Genomic DNA, 21378 nt, shown 5'->3' on the forward strand with positions numbered 1-21378 from the left:
CAATTATAATTTCAGTATAGTAGTTCGACAAATGCAGGAACAGAGTGCACTTGATCTAGCCATAGCCTCAAACTGAGCACGGTAGTTTTCGGCCAGGTCAGTTGGTCATTTTGCATTCATGGTACCAGAAGATGACAATTGTAAAACTATCTGAAGTAAAAATATTATTCAGACCGATTTATAAACCTCATGCAGTCACTTTTGTTTCTCAGAGGTATACCAGCGCCTTCCAGCGCACTGCACCACAGTCAAGCTTAGTGTGTTTATAGCACAACCAGCCAAGAGTCTAGCCTGAGAGCAGTTGGGCCATAAAGAATTTTAGCAAAATACCTAAGAAATACAAATAGCCAGTTCCCTTATTCCAAAACTCTTAGCAAAAATAATTCTTCCATGCAAACCAAATAAAAGTTTTTACAAAAGACCGTTAAGCACAACTTGCCATTTTTGAAACATGGAGATTGCCATTGCTAACCTGTTTATAAAAATGCTACATGCCTGGTTGTCTCTGGTTTCAGAGCCACACCTGGAACAAGTATGTCCTTATCTGTGTACCTGCTGTAGGTCAATAATCTAAAGTACTGAAGCCAAAGCATCAATTTCACAGCAAGGCATTTAGCATTTTTTGAGTCAGAGGTCATTGGTGATAGCCTTCACATATCTCTCATGACAGGTTTCCTTTAAACTGTCATCTGTTTGCATTTGAAAGATCTGTTTTATTGCCTATGGAACTGGCCAGCCAGGGAAGATTCCAAGGGACAGCCACTTCCTAATGAAGTATAATGAAGTTGTATTTCTCACACCCCAGAGACTGTCAGGGGGAGAAGAGACAGGGAGCACTTAACACCTATTCCCTGGGAACCTCTATCAGCTTCCAAGTCTCTTTTGTTTGTTTGTTGGCTGCCAAAAATACAGTAGCACATAGCAGGGACTTTCCTCTACCCCTTCCCCCCTGTTAACTCATTCCCATCAGAGGGAAAGAGCAGCTCCTGAGCAAAGCCTTGTTGTCCCGGCAGATTAATGTGTAGTCTGCTCTGTATTATCCCCCAGCGTGAAATGGAGACAGAGAGGAAGGGAATAATAAACCTATTTCCTGGGGACCTTGCGTCAAATCCAAATAAACAACCTTTTTCATAATGTTAGCTCTTTGACAGATTACATGTTGGGATTTTCGAGATCCATACTTGTATTTTGTCAGAGCGAATTACAGGTTGACTAGGATACAGATCCTTTTCTGTTCCAAATGGTGGATCTAGAACAGGTCATGATCCAAAGTAATGCAGAACTGAGGTTGCAGTGAATTTTTTTAAATCATCAGAACAGGGGTTCCTAAACATTTTAAGCAGCAGGCCAGTTTGCTGTCCATCACACTGTTTGGGGTCCAGACTGTGGTCAGGCGTAAAAAAAATGTCCCAGTGTCACATATTTTTGGGAGTAATCATGCCCATGCATTGGTGGTCAACGGGGAGTGATACATGTCTTTGCATCAGTGGTGAAAATAAAAATGCCCCTATGCCGGTGATCAGTGGAAGTAAAAATGCCCCTATGCCGGTGATCAGTGGAAGTAAAAATGCCCCTATGCCGGTGATCAATGGAAGTAAAAATGCCCCTATGCCGATGATGAATGGGAGTAATTTATTCCTTTTGCCAGTGGTTAGTGGAAGTAATAAATGCCTCTATGTTGGTGGTGGTCAGTCAGGGTAATAAAGGTTCCTTTGTGGATGGTCAGTTGAAGTAAAAAAAACTACCCCCTGCATCAGTGGTCAGTGTGAATAGTGGCCTGTGTCCATAGTCTGTTGGAGTAATAAATACTTCTTGGTAAGTGGTGTCATAAATGCCCCAACATTGGTGAAGTAATAAATGACCCACATGGATGGTCATTGGGAGTAAAAATCCTTCAGTGGTTAATGGGAGTAATAAATGCCCCTGCACTGACAGTCATTAGGAGCAGTAGTGGGCTAATTAACCCTGTGTGTGTATCTCCAGTATGTTTCTAGTTACTATTACATTTTTTTATAGTATCAAAATGATGGGTTGGATTTGTTTTTGTTTTTAGAGAAGGGTCCAAGCTCCTGCTTCCCCATTTTTCTTTGTTGAATGTTTTTATTGCTGTCCATGGGACCATCACTCCCCCAATGTCTTCAAAAGGGCTTGACAGACATGAAGTGACCCAGTTGTGGGTTACAGGTTGGAATGCAAGCCTGAGATAAATGTTACTTCTTCCCCAATTTATCCAAATTTTAAACACATTTTGACTGGAACATCACAATACACCACCAAAGGACACAAAGTAGTAGCAACATGCCTGATCTAGATGAATCATTTACAGTTGTAGTAAAATTACAAAACAAAGGCCGTAGCATAATTATGTGTTCTGTAGTGAACTTAGTCTGGAAGATTTAGGACAGGGGTATTGAATTAAAGCTCAAGGAGGTCTGGTCACTAAAATTTTCCTTTGGCCAAGGTCCGAATAGGGTATGCTCATCAGTGTGCCCCCTTACGTTAGGTGTCGCCATCAGAGTGCAACATTACATCATGTAATGCTATCACATCAGGTGTGCCCATCAGAGTGCTCTTTTACATCAGTTGTCCCCATCACAGTGCCCCTTTATGTCAGGTATCCCCTTCACAGTGCCACCTTGCATCAGGTATTCCCGTCAGAGTGCCCCCTTACACTCAAAGTACCCCTTTCCATCATATTTCCCCATCAGAGTGCCCCTTTCCATCATATTTCCCCATCAGAGTGCCCCTTTACATCATATTTCCCCATCAGAGTGCCCCTTTACATCATATTCCCCATCAGAGTGCCCCTTTCCATCACATGTACCCATCAGCGTGCCCCTTTCCACAGTATGTGCCCATTTGTGCCCCCTTAACATAACGTGCCCCTCAGAGTGTCCCTTAACATAAAATGTACCCATCAGAGTGCCCCTTAATATAAAATGTACCCATCAGAGTGCCCCTTAACATAAAATGTACCCATCAGAGTGCCCCTTAACATAAAATGTACCCATCAGAGTGCCCCTTAACATAAAATGTACCCATCAGAGTGCCCCTTAATATAAAATGTGCCCATCAGCATGCATCTTATTTTATGTTAAGGGGAACTCTAATGGCACATTTATGTTAAGGGGCACTCTGACAGGCACATTTATATTAAGGGGCACTCTGATGGGTACATTTTATGTTAAGGGGCACTCTGATGGGCACATTCTATGTAGTGCTCATCAGAGTTTACCATAACATTAAATGTGCCCATCAGAGTGTCCCTTAACATAAAATGTACCCATCAGAGTGCCCCTTAATATAAATGTGCCCATCAGCATGCATCTTATTTTATGTTAAGGGGAACTCTAATGGCACATTTATGTTAAGGGGCACTCTGACAGGCACATTTATATTAAGGGGCACTCTGATGGGTACATTTTATGTTAAGGGGCACTCTGATGGGCACATTCTATGTAGTGCTCATCAGAGTTTACCTTAACATTAAATGTGCCCATCAGCATGACCCTTAACATTAAATGTGCCCATCAGAGTGCCCCTTAACATTAAATGTGCCCATCAGAGTGCCCCTACCTTGAGCACATACAGGAGCTGTGCCGGGATCCTTTCTGAAGGATGCTTGTGTACAGGCAGGGAGCGGGAGCCGGAGAGACAGTGAGCTGCAAGGGGTAGGGCGCACATGTGATGTCATGTTGCCATGACGACCGCCCTGCTCAGCAGCAGATCTATCATTGCGAGTTGGCGGTCCAGAAGGGAGCACTGCTGTGGCCGTTCTCAGACCGCGGTCCACCATTTAGTGACTGCTGATCTAGATGTAAATTGCAGTTTTATAAAAATTATGTAAGGTTCAAGTAAGTCTGTCGAACTGGGAATCAGGAACCGTAATCCGGATTTCTAGTGATACTTTAATTACAGTAATTAAATATGCATATATTGGGCTACAGAAAGTAGAACCTGACGTAAAAAGATACCATTACCATGCTATGTGGGGCTTCAGCGGATATACTGTATAAAGCAACCAGCAGGTTTTTACCATTTGAAACTACTTGGCATGTTTTCACTATGCTTGCAAGGGCGTTCACCGTACAAGCCAGCGAGCGCCTTGTTTGCTTACTGTCAAGGTGTCTCCTGGCCTTGCTGTGACTCTGCTCACGGGTAACAGGGAGTAATGTTGTTAATACTATGCCTGGACTATTAACTGTTTCAGAATGAGAATTGCTCCATAGTGCTTGTGTTCCCCATAGCAACTAGTCAGATACCGACTGATTTTTCTGATTCAGGTAAAGGAGGACAATACCTGATTGGTTGCTTTAGAGACTACCTTCCTGTAACCTGTAGCCAGGGAAGTAGCATTTGCAGAAGAAGGACTTCAGTGGTAACCTTCAAATATACATCAGTATAGGCCAGATACTGGTATACAGAGGAGTTTTGCAATGCATTCATGAATAATGTGCATAAACTTACCAGAGGCTTACTATAACTGGCAGGAAAAATTTTGATTTTGATAGAAATGTGTTTTTGTGCCAGTAGGACATAGTAGTTGGGTGAGGAGGGAGGAGTGTCCAGAATAACACAACTCTTGGTGTAGATTGAGCCAATATGCTTTGGGGAAATTGCCTCCCCCTTTTTCAGGGATGTTAGTGTGTGCTTTTGGAGGAATTTAGGAACCTTTTTGGAGCCCACCTTTTTCCAAAAGCATGCACTAAAAGCCCTGAAGAAGAGGAAGGCAATTCCCCTGAAATATGTTGGCTTGATCTGTATGTTTTACACTCTCAATAAACAATTATTATTTTACACCAAGAGTTGTGTTATTCTGGACATAGGGTGCTCCTCCCTCCTTACCCGAGTAGCTCTTGCTGAGATTACATCTTTGTTGTACCAGAGCAGCCCAAACCCTTAAGGGGGTCCATCACCACCACTCGTTGGGTGTAACCCAATGGAAGTGACCCCTGCCTTACTCTCTACAAAGCCACCCTCCAATTACTAGATAAAATCAGTCCAGCATGGTCTTGCAGCCCAAACCAGTAGGACATAGTAATCATCCTTCAGAGCTGAAATTGAATAAAAGGTGACGCAACGGTGTATGTTGTGTATAGGCAACTAGCCCTGGATCCTGTATATATTTATTAGCAGGTGTGTATATGTATGCACTATTATTTATTTATGTGTTATATATAAGTGATAAAGATACAGCCACTCATTGACGTGGGAATGGGCCTGGGTGCACTTCAAAATGGGCAAAGTGTTTAAAAGGCGAATAGAGACTCCCCAAGGACTTGCCATGAAGGATCTAAATTATAGTGCATAGCAACTGATGTTGCGGTGGGCGCAGCTCACCTTCCTCAGGGATACATACCACTTAACGTTAATGAAAAGACAAATCCATACAAAATCAATATTTATTTTATAAGGTGGTGTTCCAACCTGCCAAGGGCTGCCTATTTGAAAACTATGCAGACTCAGAGAAACCATTAGGTGGTTTAACTCCCCAGCATTCACAAAGAACTGAAAACAATATTATTTACATTATTTTCTCCTTTTTACAGTGGCAATCTCGGTAATAAATTTCAATAAAAGAAAACATAAGATGTAATCCAGTAACTGAGTTATGGTGGGATTTTAGTCCTGTGATCTTATATGATCACCTTTCGAATAAATGGCCTAACTAAAACAGTCTGGCATTATTTCAGCACGATACTGTTTTTTTTCTGTCATGTATTTTTAATTGTAATGTTACTTAAAAAGTGGACATGTTTTAGATCTGAAGTCCTGCTCTACCTGACAAATTACATTTTGTATTATTTTTTTCTAATGAGGGGTGTGATAGAAAATCCTAAAAGCTGCAAATCCCCTTTTTTGGACATTGCATGCTTCCACCCCATCAATAAATAGCCATGATCCATTTTCCTGAAATGTCACACCTGGAATTATATCTACAGATATTGTCATTATTCCTAAGCATTTAATCTTCTGCAGACAGGGCCAAAGTTCTCTTTCCTGTCCTTGGAATTGTTAATGAGAAGTTCACGCAGCTCAGTCCCCCAACGCACCCCCTGCCTTGCCGTCTTTCCTCTCTCTTGTGTACCTTGTGCTGAAGAACCGGTTTTTCTTCCTGAGCCTTCTTGTTTCTCATCGGGCTGGATACATGTCCGTAGGGCTACCTCTCATTTCCACTTCTCACGCTTTTTATATCCTTAATACATCGCCAGGAAGCCATTTCTGTACCAATAAGCAAATGAGACAGCACAACACTGTCCAAACATAGTAAAAGGCCAAGTTTACTATTTTCATCCTTTTTTTTACCTGTTGCATATTTGTGGGGGGTTTTTTTATTCTTATTTAAAGTGGGCCTATTAAAATTCATACTTCATATGAATCAGTATGGCACATACAAGAAAATGTATATTTCTAGCTTAAAAAAAAAGTATTTTGCTGTGAGTAAACCACAGTTCTTGAGCTCCCTTGTGTGATCCCATGTTGTCTGGTTACCAGTGGTGTGGTGGCTGTTTTACATCCATAGAGGCCTAAAGGAGTCTATTGTGTCCTGTCAGTCTAACCTGGTCTGACATGCTTGCAATGAGATAAGAGGATCAACAAAGCATAATCATTGTTCAGCACTACTACAGGAAACAGAGCCTGTATATATGAGGGATAGATATGGCTGACCCTATTCACATATATGTTTGCACAAAGTATATTAAAACATGGGTTTTAACCAATGATACATAATAAAATTATTCACATTGGGATGATCTTTTACATGTATATGTGATAAAATATTTAAAAGCCAATCTGGAATTCAAAAGGAATGTTGGAGGCACTCCTTAGAATTCTGCTTCTCCTCCGGAAACTTTGCTGTGGGTGACAGATTCATGTACTTGTCAGATATAGGTACATGAATCAGTTGCATGAAGGTGGGCATCACTAGGGCTGGAGGGTCCATACCACAGAAACTCAATCCCAGGTGCATGTCCAGGCTAGGACACTGTCAGCGGTGCAGCTGAGAGCATCAAAGCAAACGATGACTCCTCCCCATGCAGGTCAGCAGCTGAAAGTAAACAAAGGGGTATGGATGATGATTATGCCATTGTACAAAATTTGGGAAAAATATTCAGGCAAAGTCATCTTTGCATCCCAAACTTTTATTTACCTTCAGCTGCCAGCCAGCAACTGAATGGGGCCAGGGGATGAGTCTTCAATTGCTATGATGCTGGAGGCTGCCAAGTTCATACGGTTATTATTATTATTATTATACAGAATTTATATAGCGCCAACCTTTTGCGCAGTGCTGTACAATCTAAAGGGTAGACAGCACAGTTACACTATTATAAAATACAAGAGGGTTAAGAAGACATCAGCTAGGAAGCCCTGTGTGGGAAGTTGTCATATTCATGACAGCTTTCCTGCACAAAATGCCCCCCTCCAAGCACTGACATCTCATTTTACACCAACACAGAGTTGGTCTTAATTACCACCAGTTTGTTTATCTGCAGACTGGCACTAATTATTTTGAAATCTGTCCAAGGTAAAGAGAACTACCTGAATCTGATGAACCTGTCAGAAAACTTTACAAAACAATTGCAAGGCTTTCCTGAATTGTGCATAGGCTGTTTTAAAGAGGTCACACCACCAAAAGACTGCCATAGGTGTTTATTGAATTCCCCCCAGTAGTTCGTTTTTAAGCAAGTACTCAAGGATGGTAAGATCCCAGAATAGAAAGAAGGTGAGTGCATTGTTGTAGTTTACACTTACCTTTGGTCTCCGATCCAGAAATCTGCAGCCTAAAGTTCAGGTCTCAGCATACATCTGCTGCATTCCACTGGCTAGAGTTACTTCTCTTTAACAGACAGTGGTATGGGTTATGTATAAAATCTGAGGTTTAAAGCAAACCTATCACAAGCTTGAGCCATGCATGTTCAACGTATGAGTAAACAATCCATAAGCAGAAGTAATGATGAAGGTGTTATCCTTTCAGTCATGCCAGACTCTCAGCAATTGTACAGACCAAGCCTGTCCACAATTTTTGACCTTGTACAACTTCTTTAAAGTTGGAATCACACATATAAACTGCTTCCATTTAGGGCTCTATGAATTCAGGGACAAATGCATGGAATGCAGAATAACTGTTCTAGGCATACATCCCTAAATGCATAGGGCCTTAAAGGCAAGTAGCACTTGGTACAGTGTTAAGCCCCATCCAGCTGCAGCATTTTTCAGCCTGCCATAGAGTTTAACAGGCTGCAGGCAGTGGGCCTTGACACTGTGCTGTGCCTCTCAGGAACACTAAAACACCAGGATTGGATGTAAACTGGCTAAATGCCAAGTGTGCAAGCGGCCTTAGTAGAATGCACTTTTTTTTTTTGCGTAAAATAGCAGATAATGAAGTTGCCTTTTGGAATGACTCCTGAGTGGTCCCAATAAACATAATTTTGGAATAAGTATGTAAGATAGTCTGCAAAAAAGCTTGTCACCTGTCACTAGAACTAAAAAATATATTAGCATTGCTATTTGGCATGAAAAAACTGTCACCGCACCTCATCGGAAGTGGCTAAACCCTAGGCCATTAATTTAATTTGGGTGTAGTAAATTTGATTAAGTTTTATTTGGATGACTCTATCTCTCGAATTAGTGACCGAAGAGATGTAATTTCAAATTCCTGCCAGTAGTCCTCTTCTACTCTGGAAATTAGGACAGTCCACTTGCTTTGAACTTCTTGGAGCCTATCTCTTCCAGTATCCAAATGCACTGAGTGTACTGTTGTACCAGGAGACTAGTTTGGTTGAGTCAGTATGGTATCTGCATTATTCTGGTCTGTTTTACAGCCTGGATCATGGCACAAATGTCTTGAGTTTGGAAAAAAACAGGATGTTTGCAGGTGAAATTGTGTCTTCCCATCTAGCACGGTCTGTGGGTTACCTATGCTTTCTGCTTGTTTTCAGGTATGTAATTGTGACAAGTACATGCACATCTCCCAAGAACAAATGATGAGGTTAATGAAACTTCGGGAACATCGAGAAGACTCCAAAGGCAAAGAAAGTAAGATCATAAATGTTGTTGCATGTTGAACTGTTTATTAAATGTACATTTCCTTGAAATTCCAAAATGTATCTTTGATATACATCGATCAGACACGACTTTGACAACTGACAGGTTAAGTAAGTAGCGTTGATTAACTTGTTACAATGGCATCTGAAAGTCGGTGGGATATAGTAGGCAGCAAGTAAACATGTCCATGAAGTTAATGTATTGAAAGTAGAAAAAATTGGCATCGCAGTTTGTTGCGAATGGCTGCGTAGCCTCCCACTGGGCTCGGGGTGCCCATGCTGACCAATGTCCACAGCCAACAATGGGCATGTGATCATCAGAACTGGAACATGGAGCAATGGAAGGAGGTGTCCTCGTCTGATGAATCATGTTTTCCTTTACATCATGTGGATGTTGGGTGTGTGCATTGCTTACCTGAGAAAGAGATAACATCAGGATGCAGTATGGGAAGAAGGCAAGCCGGCAGAAGCAGTGTGGCCAATGTTCTGCAGGGAAACCTTTGGTCCTGCTATTCATGTGGATGTTACTTTGACATGTACCACCTACCTAAACATTATTGCTGATCTAGCACACTCCTTCATGTAAACGGTATTCACTGATGGCAGTGGCCTCTTTCAGCAGGATAATGTGCCCTGCCACACTGAAAAATGGTTCAAGAATGGTTTGAGGAACACAACAACATGTTTGAGGTGTTGACTTGACCTACAAATTCTCCAGATCTCAATCCAATTGAGTATCTGTGTGATATGCTGGAAGAACAAGTCCGATCCATGGAGACCTCGCCTCACTACTTACAGGAATTGAAGCACAGTTGTCAAACCGGTGTCCCTCCAGCTGTTGCCAAACTACAAGTCCCATGAGGCATTGCAAGAAAGTTACAAGCATGACTCCCAAAGGTAGAGGCATGATGGGACTTGTAGTTTCCCAACAGCTGGAGGGCTGCCAGTTGGCACCCCTGAGTTAGAAGGATCTGCTACTGACGGCTTGCTGTCGGATATCACAGCATAAATTCAGAGGTCTAGGGGTATCCACTCCTCAATAGGTCAGGGCTATTTTGGCACCAAAAGTGGGGGCACTCATTATTTGGTGGATCATCATAACCTTATAGCTGATGGGTGTATGGGAAAGAAACAGCCTTCTAGCACTGGGCTTTTGCTTTTTATGCTGGCAGCACTTGAAGAACACCTAATCCTGATGCGGACATGCTCATGGTTCCCAACTCCACCCACCAAAGTCAAATTATGCATTTGGCTGAACATTTATAAAACTTCCTGCTTCTCCTTTGGTTCGATTTTACTGAAGAAAAAATTCTGTAAAAGGCAAAAGCCAAATCACTGTTAGAGGACAACAAACAATCTCCCCTGAGACTTTCATGCAGCAACAAAAGAAAATGTAAAACAATAAATACAGTGTATCTCCGGCAGATCAATAAAAAACAGATTTTATTTTAATTCCATATAAAACATTTTGTTGGTTAAAAGCAAAAGACTCTGGTCTTGTCAACACAATGTGCATTTCAACTATTGTAGTTAAAATTATAGTCAAAATGTGTTGGAAAGGGTCACTGGAGAAAGTTATGTTGTACTGTAACTTGTATGCTGTTTTTTTTAATGTACAAGTGTTTTGTAAACTTTGCTAATCAGACAACATAGTACAATGACACATTGAAGAAGTTGTGTACAATATCCTAGTTGGGTCAACAAGACCAGAGTCTTTTGCTTTTAACCAACAAAATGTTTTATATGGAATTATAATAAAATCTGTTTTTTATTGATCTTCTGGAAATATATATATATATATATATATATTGTTTTACATTTTCTTTTGTTGCTGCATGAAAGTCCCAGGGGAGATTTCTTGTTGTCTTTTACTTTTGCTATAGGGACAAAGCAGCGGATTATTCCCTTTTTTCTGTATACAGGTCAAATCACTGTAACTATTTAGTCTTAGTTGTCACGAGCAGAGTTGCAAGTCTGAATTAAAAGTTATCAGCAGAGTCGGCCTTTAATTTTCATTGAGGTTTCCAGAGACTACATTTTGGAATGGAAGTGCTTTCTTTTTTTTTTTTTTTTTTGCGGTGCTCCAAGCGGTGAAATGAAAGAGCAGCCTTTGATTACACCTGTTCTGCGGTTTGGAGCCTGGCTCTGCTCTGTTTATCATGTCTCTGGATAAGTGTGAGGAAGCCAGGCATTTGCCTGCAGTAAAGGTGTGTCTCTCTCTCTCTCTTTCTTTCTCTCCAGTTTCCCATCCCATGGTCCCCCCTCCCTCCTCCTCCTCCCCGCTCTTCACTTCCTTATTGTTCTGTCTGTTCTCGCCAGCCAAGGTGAAAACAGGCAATTTCCTTCAAGAGTCACTAATGTGCAGCCTGAAAGGCAGATAAGACCTGTAATAAGGCTTGGCTTGACCTTCGATCTGCTTTGTACATTTGTGTACTATGGAGTTTGACTGGTGAGATAAAGAAGATCTCCCAGAGTCTAGATAAAAATCAGGAGTATAAAGAAATATTGTATTTTTGGTGAATTCGCCATTAGAGTTCGTGTTATAACTCAAAGGCACAGCGGAGGAGATTGCTGTACTTAAAGTCTGAGAGATCGCTATACGATCTAAGTGTGTACCCAACATAAGGGCTCGTTCACAGCACACGTGCACATTTTGCACATATAATGTGTGCTGTGTGATGTTGCACTGACATGTTCTATAATGCATTTTTAGAACACATTGCAGTACTTGCCCTTTTCCTTTTTTTTTTTTCTTTTAATTTCCATGTAATTCTATGTTCTGCAATATGTTGTGACATGCTCTGTTAAGCCATTTTTGTGCACTGTGATATGATGCAGTGTATTCGCATTTTTTCTCAGCGCACACCACCACCGTTCCTTGCTGTAAACTGGGCACATAGATAGCAATAGCGTTTGCTGTTACTGTACGTTGAGCCTGAGCCGACCAACACAGGTCAATACAGCTTAATGCACTAGGCATGAATAAGCCCTGATAGACTTAAGCCAGCCGTAGGCAAATCGAAATTTGTCGAAATTTGGTTCCTGTTGCTTGAATTTTGATCTATCTTAGGGCAGACTGGTTGTACTGAAGACAAGCCATCAATTGACTTCAGTACAACCAGACTTGGGTTTTTTCCCCAATCATTGTCGGCGGCTAGAGCCACCAGCAGTGATCATTGTATTCTGCCAAGGAGGAAGGCTCTCCACTGGCAGAGCACAATAGCACTGCAGGAGGGATTCCCTCATCAACACTGACTGTCATGATGGGGGAACAGAGCAATTTTCTTTCCTTCAACCTGTGGTTGAAGGAGAAAAAATTGCATAATGTATGGCCCACCTTACATTAAAAGAGAGCCAATCAGCAAGGTCTAAGCTACATTACAGGGGTAATTTTACTCTTTGGCAACTGAGAAAAGTAACCACTTCAACAATTATTTCATTAGGCTAGAGCAACACAGGAGATTTTTAGTAGCTCAATGGTACTACTAAAATACCTAGTGATTAATTGCTGGGAGTAGTAATTGTTCAGTTAAGAGATGGAACAATGGCTTCTTATGGAGTAAGTTACACAAGTAACACATGATGACAGGACTTTGCACATACTGGAGCATTGTGTGAATATGCAAGACCTTTTGTTGTATCTGTTTAGCTGTTTATCAGTTGCTGCTTTTAGTGCCTGATCACTAGCATGATTGAACTACAAAAATCTGTGTAGCTTTGACTTAAAGCGGTGTTCCACCCAAAAGTGGAAGCTCTTCTTTCTTCCTCCCCCTCCCCCCCTCCGCTGCCACATTTGGCACCTTTTGGGGGGAGCGCAGGTACCTGGTTTTCACACTTCCAAGGTCCCAGAGGACTGGGGTCTATTCACAAAGCACAGCATGCTTCGCGCATGCGCTGTAGGAAAGGCTTCACTGCCGGTTTCCCTTAGTCAAGGTGGTGGCACCAGCACCCGACAGCAGATTGAAGAATTGGCTTGGGGTGAGGACAGGTAAGTGCCCTAATATTAAAAGTCAACAGCTACCGTATTTGTAATTTTTTTTTAGGGTGGTGGCAGAGGCCGGAACTCTGCTTTAAGCCAGCCATAAATGGATAGAAATTTGGCCGGTTCAGCAGAGACCAGACAAATTTTGATCCATCCGTGAACAGGTGACAAGGGGATCTCTCAACTAGCCTGTCATTTTTTTTTTCTTTCATCCAATCAGTGCCGCTGGCTATAGCCAGCAACACTGATTATTGAATTCTTCCGCTGGGGAAGGCTTCCCACTGGCAGAACACAAGAGCGCTGTGAGAGTGATTTCCCCATTCACATCGAATGTGTAGATGGGAGAAATTGCCACTTTTTTTGTTTGTTTGTTTAACCTGCTGGTTAAACCGCAGAATCAGATCGCATAGGTGGGAATACCCATGTGACCCTATTTTATTTCAGACTAAAAAAAAGGCCATGCACCATTTTTTTTTTGGGGGGGGGGGGGGTTGGTGCGATTAGAGCCATACAAAATGTATGGCTCCAATCGCACCGCTCACAAATCACATGTGATTTGCACAGGAATTTACCATTTAGCACAAATGATTAGGGATCAGAGCCTGCATATGTAATGAGGAAATATGACTGTCCTCATATTCAGAGGTATTTGTAAACTATACATACAAATAAGTCTGTACTTGACACTAATATACATTGGGCTGATAATTTACGTTAAAGTGCACCAGTTATAAAAATCCACACTACTAACTTGGCTAAATTTTGGCATTACCAAAATCAAAGGATTTGTACATTTGAAGAAACAGTGCCTCTTTCTTGTCATGACTGTATAGAGTCCATTGTTTTCACTCAGACAGACTCTGTCTGGTAGATGTGGGTCAGCATGGCACATCCACACTGCAGCACTTCTATGCAGTGCCTGCCTATGTAAAGTGCAAATATGGCTACCCACATGTACATACGTGATTATAAACTACACCCAGACGTAAGGTTTATAAATATGAGATTTATTTTACATTTCCTGTTTCTAATACATCTCTAAGTACAACTTAAAAAAAAAAAAAAGTTTACCTCTAATCCAACTGCATTCACTCGTGTATCTACAAATAGAAAGAGTAGCTCCTTTTTAAGATACTTTTTGCCTTTAAATGGATTTACAAAATGTGAGAAAGAACTTTGCGACCGCCATCTTTAAGTATGGTGTGTAAATATTTGTAAAAGCTTGCAAATGTTTGTTACCCCAAAAAGGGAGGACTCTGTGAGCACGCTCAGTGTAAGGACCATTCCTGTTTAGCGCTCTCAGTAGGCATTGGATGAAAGCTGGATTCTAATTGGTTCTTCCAGTAGCACAGATATTTTCTTTTCTTCTAGTTCTTCTGTACTGGAAATTTCTTGTATTCTCCTCTACTGTGTTGTGTAACATTTTGGCTCCGTTTTTACATTGAATGATAATAACGTTTGCATCATATCCTCTTCTACAACTCAAAACATGCATTGCAGAAATTACCCTGTTTCTCAGGGTAGGTAGTAGCACACTTGTTGGTTACATTCTAATCCTATTAAGTCCATGTAACAAAGCAGAATGAGTGTGGGATAATGTATTTTCCCCAGCTAATAATGATAGTGTTTAGAGAAGCCATAGACATTAGATGAAAGCAAGAAGTGCATTTCCTACAAACATACAAGTCATACGCGGTTTCAGACATGAGCCGCGTGTGTTGATGGAATGTCAGAACCGGAAAGACAGTATGTGAGAGACACAGGTACAAAAACATTTAGTACATTGTAATACAATTTAACCCACAAAAATTCCCACTAAATGAATAAAGCAATTAGCCAGTTAAAGGGTGGGAACTGGACCATGGGAAACTCCCAGGATTTCACAGGCTTGTTCTCTTCATTGATTTATCATGGGAATCAGTCATTTAGGAGCAGGGCACTCCCAAGTACAGATATGGGGACCCAACACAGATGTCCTTTAAGGGAAACCTATATGGAAAGGAATATGGAGACCACCAGCTTAGCCAGGGTGCTGCTGTGCTAGAATAGCTGTAGGTCTTTGCTCTTTAAAGGATGTTAAACTTTCTGAACATGTTACATCTGTATTTAGGATGTAACATGTTTAGCATGCCCAATTCCCCCCCTCATGACAGTAAGTAGGGCGATCCACTCCCCTACCTGCTATATTTTTTTTTTTTTCTTTCAAAAGATGAACTTATCCTTTAATCTACCGGTTTGGGCTACATATGCTTGATTGCGTTGCTACGGGTTCAGTTTAAATTATGCTCGTAGCTGGCTAGCAGACTGATTGGTCAGAACTTCCCTCAATATTATGATCTAATATTTTGGCATTTGTCCTTTATTAATAACATTGTGCCAATGATATTATAAAATGTAACTGTTGTGTGTAACAATGCCCAGATGAGTTGGCATCACCTTGCAAAGCGTTGTATGAGATATGGACAACTCCCACTCCAACGCTAAGTACGTTGTTAATTATGTATCGAAAAACATTGTAACTGGCCGATGCTCAAACAGCAAGAGGCAAAGACTGTATTTTATTTCTTTTTTCTTCTTTTACACATAGGAGTCAATTCATTAAAGATTACCGCATGCGATAACATGATCGTGTGACTCATTTGCATAAATTATCACATGCGTTAAAAAAATTTCCAATTTACAAAAAAAGAAAGATTTTATGGTATTTAATGCAGAATGAAAAATGTGCCGGTAAATATCGCAAAAAAACATGGGGTAAGCTGTTAAGTCCAGCAAGTAAAAAAAGATGTGATATTTATCACCGGGTTTTTGGTAGCAGTATCACATGCGGTATTCCCCCCCTCAATCCATACCATGCCCTTTGGATCTGGTACAGGGGCGGACTGACAACTCATGGGGCCCCCGGGCAATAGGGGATCATGGGGCCCCTGTGTCCTTGCCCAAACTCAAAAAAGCCTATGAAAAAGGTACCAGGGCCATGTCATGGGGCCCCCTACTGACCCCAGGCCCTTGGGCAGTGCCCGAGTTTCCAAATGGTCAGTCCGCCTCTGATCTGGTATGAATTTTAAGGGGAACCCCATGCCAAACTTTTTTTTAAAAAAGATGTGGGGTCCCCCCCCAAATCCATACCAGGCCCTTAGGCCGGTTACCTTGACAACCAGCTACTGTGCAATAAATTACCGCATAAAAATATGCAGTAACTACAACAACAATTAACCATGATGAAGTTTTGTACAGTGCCTTGAAAAAGGTATCCATACCCCTTGATATTCTCCACATTTTGTCATGTTACAACCAAAAACATAAATGTATTTTATTGGGATTTTATGTGATAGACCAACACAAAGTGGCACATAATTGTGAAGTGGAAGGAAAATGATAAAATGGTTTTCAAAATTTTTTCCAAATATCTGAAAAGTGTGGCGTGCATTTGTATTCAGCCCCCTTTACGCTGATACCCCTAGCTAAAATCTACTGGAACCAATTGCCTTCAGAAGTCAATGTTTTATAGCAGAAAGTAGAAAATATTTTCAGAAAAAATTTTCAGTAAATAGAGTCCACCTTTGTGTAAGTTAATCTCAGTATAAATACAGCTGTCCTGTGAAGCCCTCAGAGGTTTGTTAGAGAACATTAGTGAACAAACAGCATCATGAAGGCCAAGAAACACACCAGACAGGTCAGGGATAAAATTTTGGAGACGTTTAAAGCAGGGTTAGGTTATAAAAAAAAAAATATCCCAAGCTTTGAACATATCACAGAGTACTGTTCAATCCATCATCAGAAAATGGAAAGAGTATGGCACAACTGCAAACGTACCAAGACATGGCTGTCCACCTAAACAGACAGGCCAGGCAAGGAGAGCATTAATCAGAGAAGCAGCCAAGGGGCCCATGGTAACTCTGGAGGAGCTGCAGAGATCCACAGCTCAGGTGGGAGAATCTGTCAACAGGACAACTATTAGTCATGCACTCCACAAATCTGGCCTTTATGGAAGAGTGGCAAGAAGAAAGCCATTGTTGAAAGAAAGCCATTAGAAGTCTCGTTTGCAGTTTGCGAGAAGCCATGTGGGGAACACAGGAAACGTGGAAGAAGGTGCTCTGGTCAGATGAGACCAAAATTGAACTTTTTGGCCTAAAAGCAAAACGCTATGTGTGCCAGAAAAATAACACTACACATCACCCTGAACACAACTTCCCCACCGTGAAACATGGTGGTGACAGCATCATGTTGTGGGGATGATTTTCTTCAGCAGGGACAGGGAAGCTGGTCAGAGTTCATGGAAAGATGGATCGAGGCAAATACAGAGCAATCTTAGAATAAAAACGGTTAGTCTGCAAAAGACTTGAGACTGGGGCAGAGGTTCACCTTCCAGCAGGACAGCAACCCTAAACATACAGCTAGAGCTACAATGGAATGCTTTAGATCAGAGGTCTCCAAACTTTAAAAACAAAAGGTCAGTTTACTGCCCTTCAAACTTTAGGGGAGCCGGATTGTGGCCAGTGGGAGTAGATAATGACCTGGCATCAGTGAATAATTAGTTCCCAGTTTCTGGTATCAGTGGGAGGAACAGTTCCCCATCGCTGGTGTCAGTGGGAGGAACAGTGCCCCATCGGTGGGGTCAGTGGGAGGAACAGTGCCCCGTCGCTGGGGTCAGTGGGAGGAACAGTGCCCCGTTGCTGGGGTCAGTGGGAGGAACAGTGCCCCGTCGCTGGGGTCAGTGGGAGGAACAGTGCCCCATCGCTGGGGTCAGTGGGTGGAACAGTGCCCCGTCGCTGGGGTCAGTGGGAGGAACAGTGCCCCGTCGCTGGGGTCAGTGGGGGGAACAGTGCCCCGTCGCTGGGGTCAGTGGGAGGAACAGTGCCCCGTCGCTGGGATCAGTGGGAGGAACAGTGTCCCGTTGCAGGAGTCAGTGGGAGGAACAGTGCCCCGTCATTGGGGTCCGTGGGAGGAATAGCGCCCCACCGTTAGGATCAGTGGGAGGCACAGCGCCCCATCGTTAGGGTCAGTGGGAGGAATAGCGCCCCATCGTTAGGGTCAGTGGGAGGAACAGTGCCCCGTCGCTGGGGTCAGTGGGAGGAACAGTGCCCTGTCACTGGGGTCAGTGGAACAGTGCCCCGTCACTGGGATCCGTAGGAGGAATAGTGCCCCACCGTTAGGATCAATAGGAGGAACAGTGCCCCGTCATTGGGGTCAGTGGGAGGAACAGTGCCCCGTCGTTGGGATCAGTGGGAGGAACAGCGCCCCATTGTTGGGGTCAGTGGGAGGAACAGTGCCCCGTTGTTTGGGGTCAGTGGGAGGAACAGTGCCCCGTTGTTTGGGTCAGTGGGAGGAATATCGCCCAGTCGTTGGGGTCAGTGGGAGGAATAACGCCCAGTCGTTGGGGTCAGTGGGAGATATAGCGCCCAATCTTTGGGATCAGTTGGAGGAATAGCGCCCCATCTTTGGTGTTAGTGGCAGGAATAGCTCCCCATCGTTGGTGTCAGTGGGAAGAATAGCATCCCATTGTTTATGTCATTGGAAGGAAAAGTGCTCCATGGGCTGGATAAAAGCAAGCAAAGGGCCACATCCGGCCCGTGGACCGCAGTTTGGAGACCCCTGGTTTAGAACAAAGTATATTCTTGTGTTAGAATGGCCCAGTCAAAGTCCAGGCCTAAATCCAATTGAGAATCTGTGGCAAGACTTGAAAATTACTGTTCACTGACACTCTATCCAATCTGACTGAGCTTGAGCTATTTGCAAAGAAGAATGGGCAAAAATGTCCCTCTCTAGAGCTGGTAGAGACATCCCCAAAAAGACTTGCAGCTGGAATTGCAGCGAAAGGCAATTCAGCCCCCCAGAGTCTAAGTATTGACTCCGGGGGGCTGAATAGAAATGTGCGCCACACTTTTCAGATATTTATTTGTCAAAAATTGTGAAAAACATTTATCATTTTCCTTCCACTTCACAATTATGTGCCACTTTGTGTTGGTCTATCACATAAAATCCTAATAAAATAAATTTAAGTTTTTGGCTGTAACATTACAAAATGTTGAAAATTTCGAGGGGTATGAATAATTTTTCAAGGCACTGTATTTTCAGTGACTGAGGGTTAAAGTTGAACTTCAGACATACAGCTAAATACACCATGAACTACATAAAAGGGAGCTGTTTTACTTTCCAAGGCATTTGTTTTTTGTGTCCTTCCAGTTCTTGTTGAACCCCAATTTCTAATCTCAACCCTTACTCTAACAAAAGAAAATAATAATAAATGAATAATAATTTTTAAAAAAGAAAAGCTGATGGAAAAGTTAACAAAGCTGAAAAACCTAGCAACAGATGATATTTTTCTCTATTGGCTAATAAAAAAAAAGGAAGCAAAAGCTCAAAAACGCTGTATGAAAACAAACATGAACCTTCCAAAATTGCATGAAAAAATGTGCAAAAAACGCTACACTCAAGTGTGAATACAGCCCCAGTTTCTGCTCTTCATTTCAAAGTAGTGTTACTTGTTTCATCTAACTTAACTTCATTTTTGTGAAATGCTGTTCAGCCTCACCTCTATTGAGCATGTGTGACAGGTACACTTTTGACACTTCCTGTAATTTCACAGGAATACATCCAAGTAGCATATCCCTGGAGGTCACTGGACCAGAGTATCTGACATCCTCCAAACAGGTTAAAGAAAAGAGAGAAGCACCCATAGCATTTAAAGGAATTCTTTTGACAGCAATGGGGGTGGAGAGGACAGTTGAGACCGTTATTGAATAGTTCTCACTTTGAAGTAACCTTTTCTCCTTGGGTCTCCTTTGAAGTCCATTGTTTAACGGAGGAAAGATAGATCTGTGAGTCCTCCAATATCCTGCATAATTTTAGTATATCCCACATTAACGTATCAGTTTTGTTTTAGTTATTAGGCTTGTGGGTTTTGCATATAGGATTGTTTATGGAACTTGTGTGATTTTCTATAAAACCACAAACTCCAGCTTTACTGATTACACTGAGCCTTTCACAAAAGTTCATGTCCTTGTGAAGTTCACAAATACAGGCACATAAAACTGACTGCAGTGCGGTGTCATTCATTCATTCATTCTGAATGACACTTCAGCACACACACTGCGCACAGCGCACCGTAACGCATAATCGAGTCGGCACATCACAACACACAGATGTGAGCCATCAAAAACACATTGCAATATACTGTGTTAAAACCACCCTGTGATACATTAGCAGCTCATTTTAAATGAATGAGCTGCCTTACCACATGTATGTTAACGAATGAAGTGCCACACATTATTTCAGTACAAAGGTACCTGTCGGAATGCCCCTTAACCACTTGTCATCCTGAGGATTTACCCCCCTTAATGACCAGGCCTCTTTTTGATATTTGGTGCTGCACTAATTCAACTAATAATTGCGCGGTCATGCAATGCTGCACCCAAACGAAATATACATCCTTTTTTTCACACAAATAGAGCTTTCTTTCAGTGATATTTGAGCACCTGTGAGCTTTTTATTTTCATGCTATAAACAAAAAAATATTTTGAAGAAAAACGATATTTTTTACCTTCAGCTATAAAAAATATATAGTAAACTCAAGGTTAGTCATAAATTTAGGCCAAAATGTATTCTGCTACATGTTTTTGGTAAAAAAAAAAATCCCAATAAGTGTATATTGATTGCTTTGTGTGAAAGTTATAGCGTCTACAAACTATGGTATTATGGTATAGATACTGCAAGTTGCGCCATTTTTTTGCTATACAGCGCTGCGCTAGTTTAACTGACAATTGCGCGGTCATGCAATACGGTACATAAATTAAATTTATGTCCTTTTTTCACATAAATAGAGCTTTCTTTCACTGGTATTTGATCAACTGTGCGCTTTTTATTTTTGGCACTATAAACAAAGTTTTTTTTTTTTTTAAAAAATAACAATATTTTCTTATTTCTGTCATAAAAGATATAAAAAAAACAAAAATTTCGTCATAAATTTAGGCCAAAATGTATTCTGCTGCATGTTTTTGGTTAAAAAATCCAATAAGTGTATATTGATTGCTTTGTATGAAAGTTATAGCATCTAAAAACTATGGTATAGATGGAATTTACACAGCTTTTACTTTCTGACTGCCCATCATATTTCTTGAGGTGCTAAAATACCAGGATAGTACAAACACCCCCAAATAACCCCTTTTCAAAAAGTAGACACCCTAAGCTATCTGCTAAAGGCATATTGAGTCCATGGAAGATTTTTTTTTTTTTCCACAGGTTTTTGGAAAATTACAAAAGCATTTTTTTTTTTTACACAAAGTTGTCATTTAAATTATATATTTCTCACACAAGCCATGGGTATATGTGGAATTACACCCCAAAATA

The 21378-nt window shown here is 41.6% G+C and overlaps 1 protein-coding gene across 1 annotated transcript in view; it reads left to right on the top strand.

The window, feature by feature from the left end:
• EXD3 (exonuclease 3'-5' domain containing 3) overlaps positions 1–21378 on the top strand; it is a 392849-nt gene that overhangs the window by 358638 nt on the left and 12833 nt on the right. Inside the window, exon 21 of the mRNA XM_089675029.1 lies at positions 8943–9039. Coding sequence (XP_089531155.1) covers positions 8943–9039 — 97 coding nt within the window. The remainder of the gene's footprint in view (positions 1–8942; positions 9040–21378) is intronic.

Source organism: Staurois parvus, unplaced genomic scaffold, assembly GCF_062004578.1.
Source record: "Staurois parvus isolate SC_StPar_1 unplaced genomic scaffold, SC_StPar_1.0 ptg000154l, whole genome shotgun sequence".
In the NCBI taxonomy this organism is placed as follows: Eukaryota; Metazoa; Chordata; class Amphibia; order Anura; family Ranidae; genus Staurois; species Staurois parvus.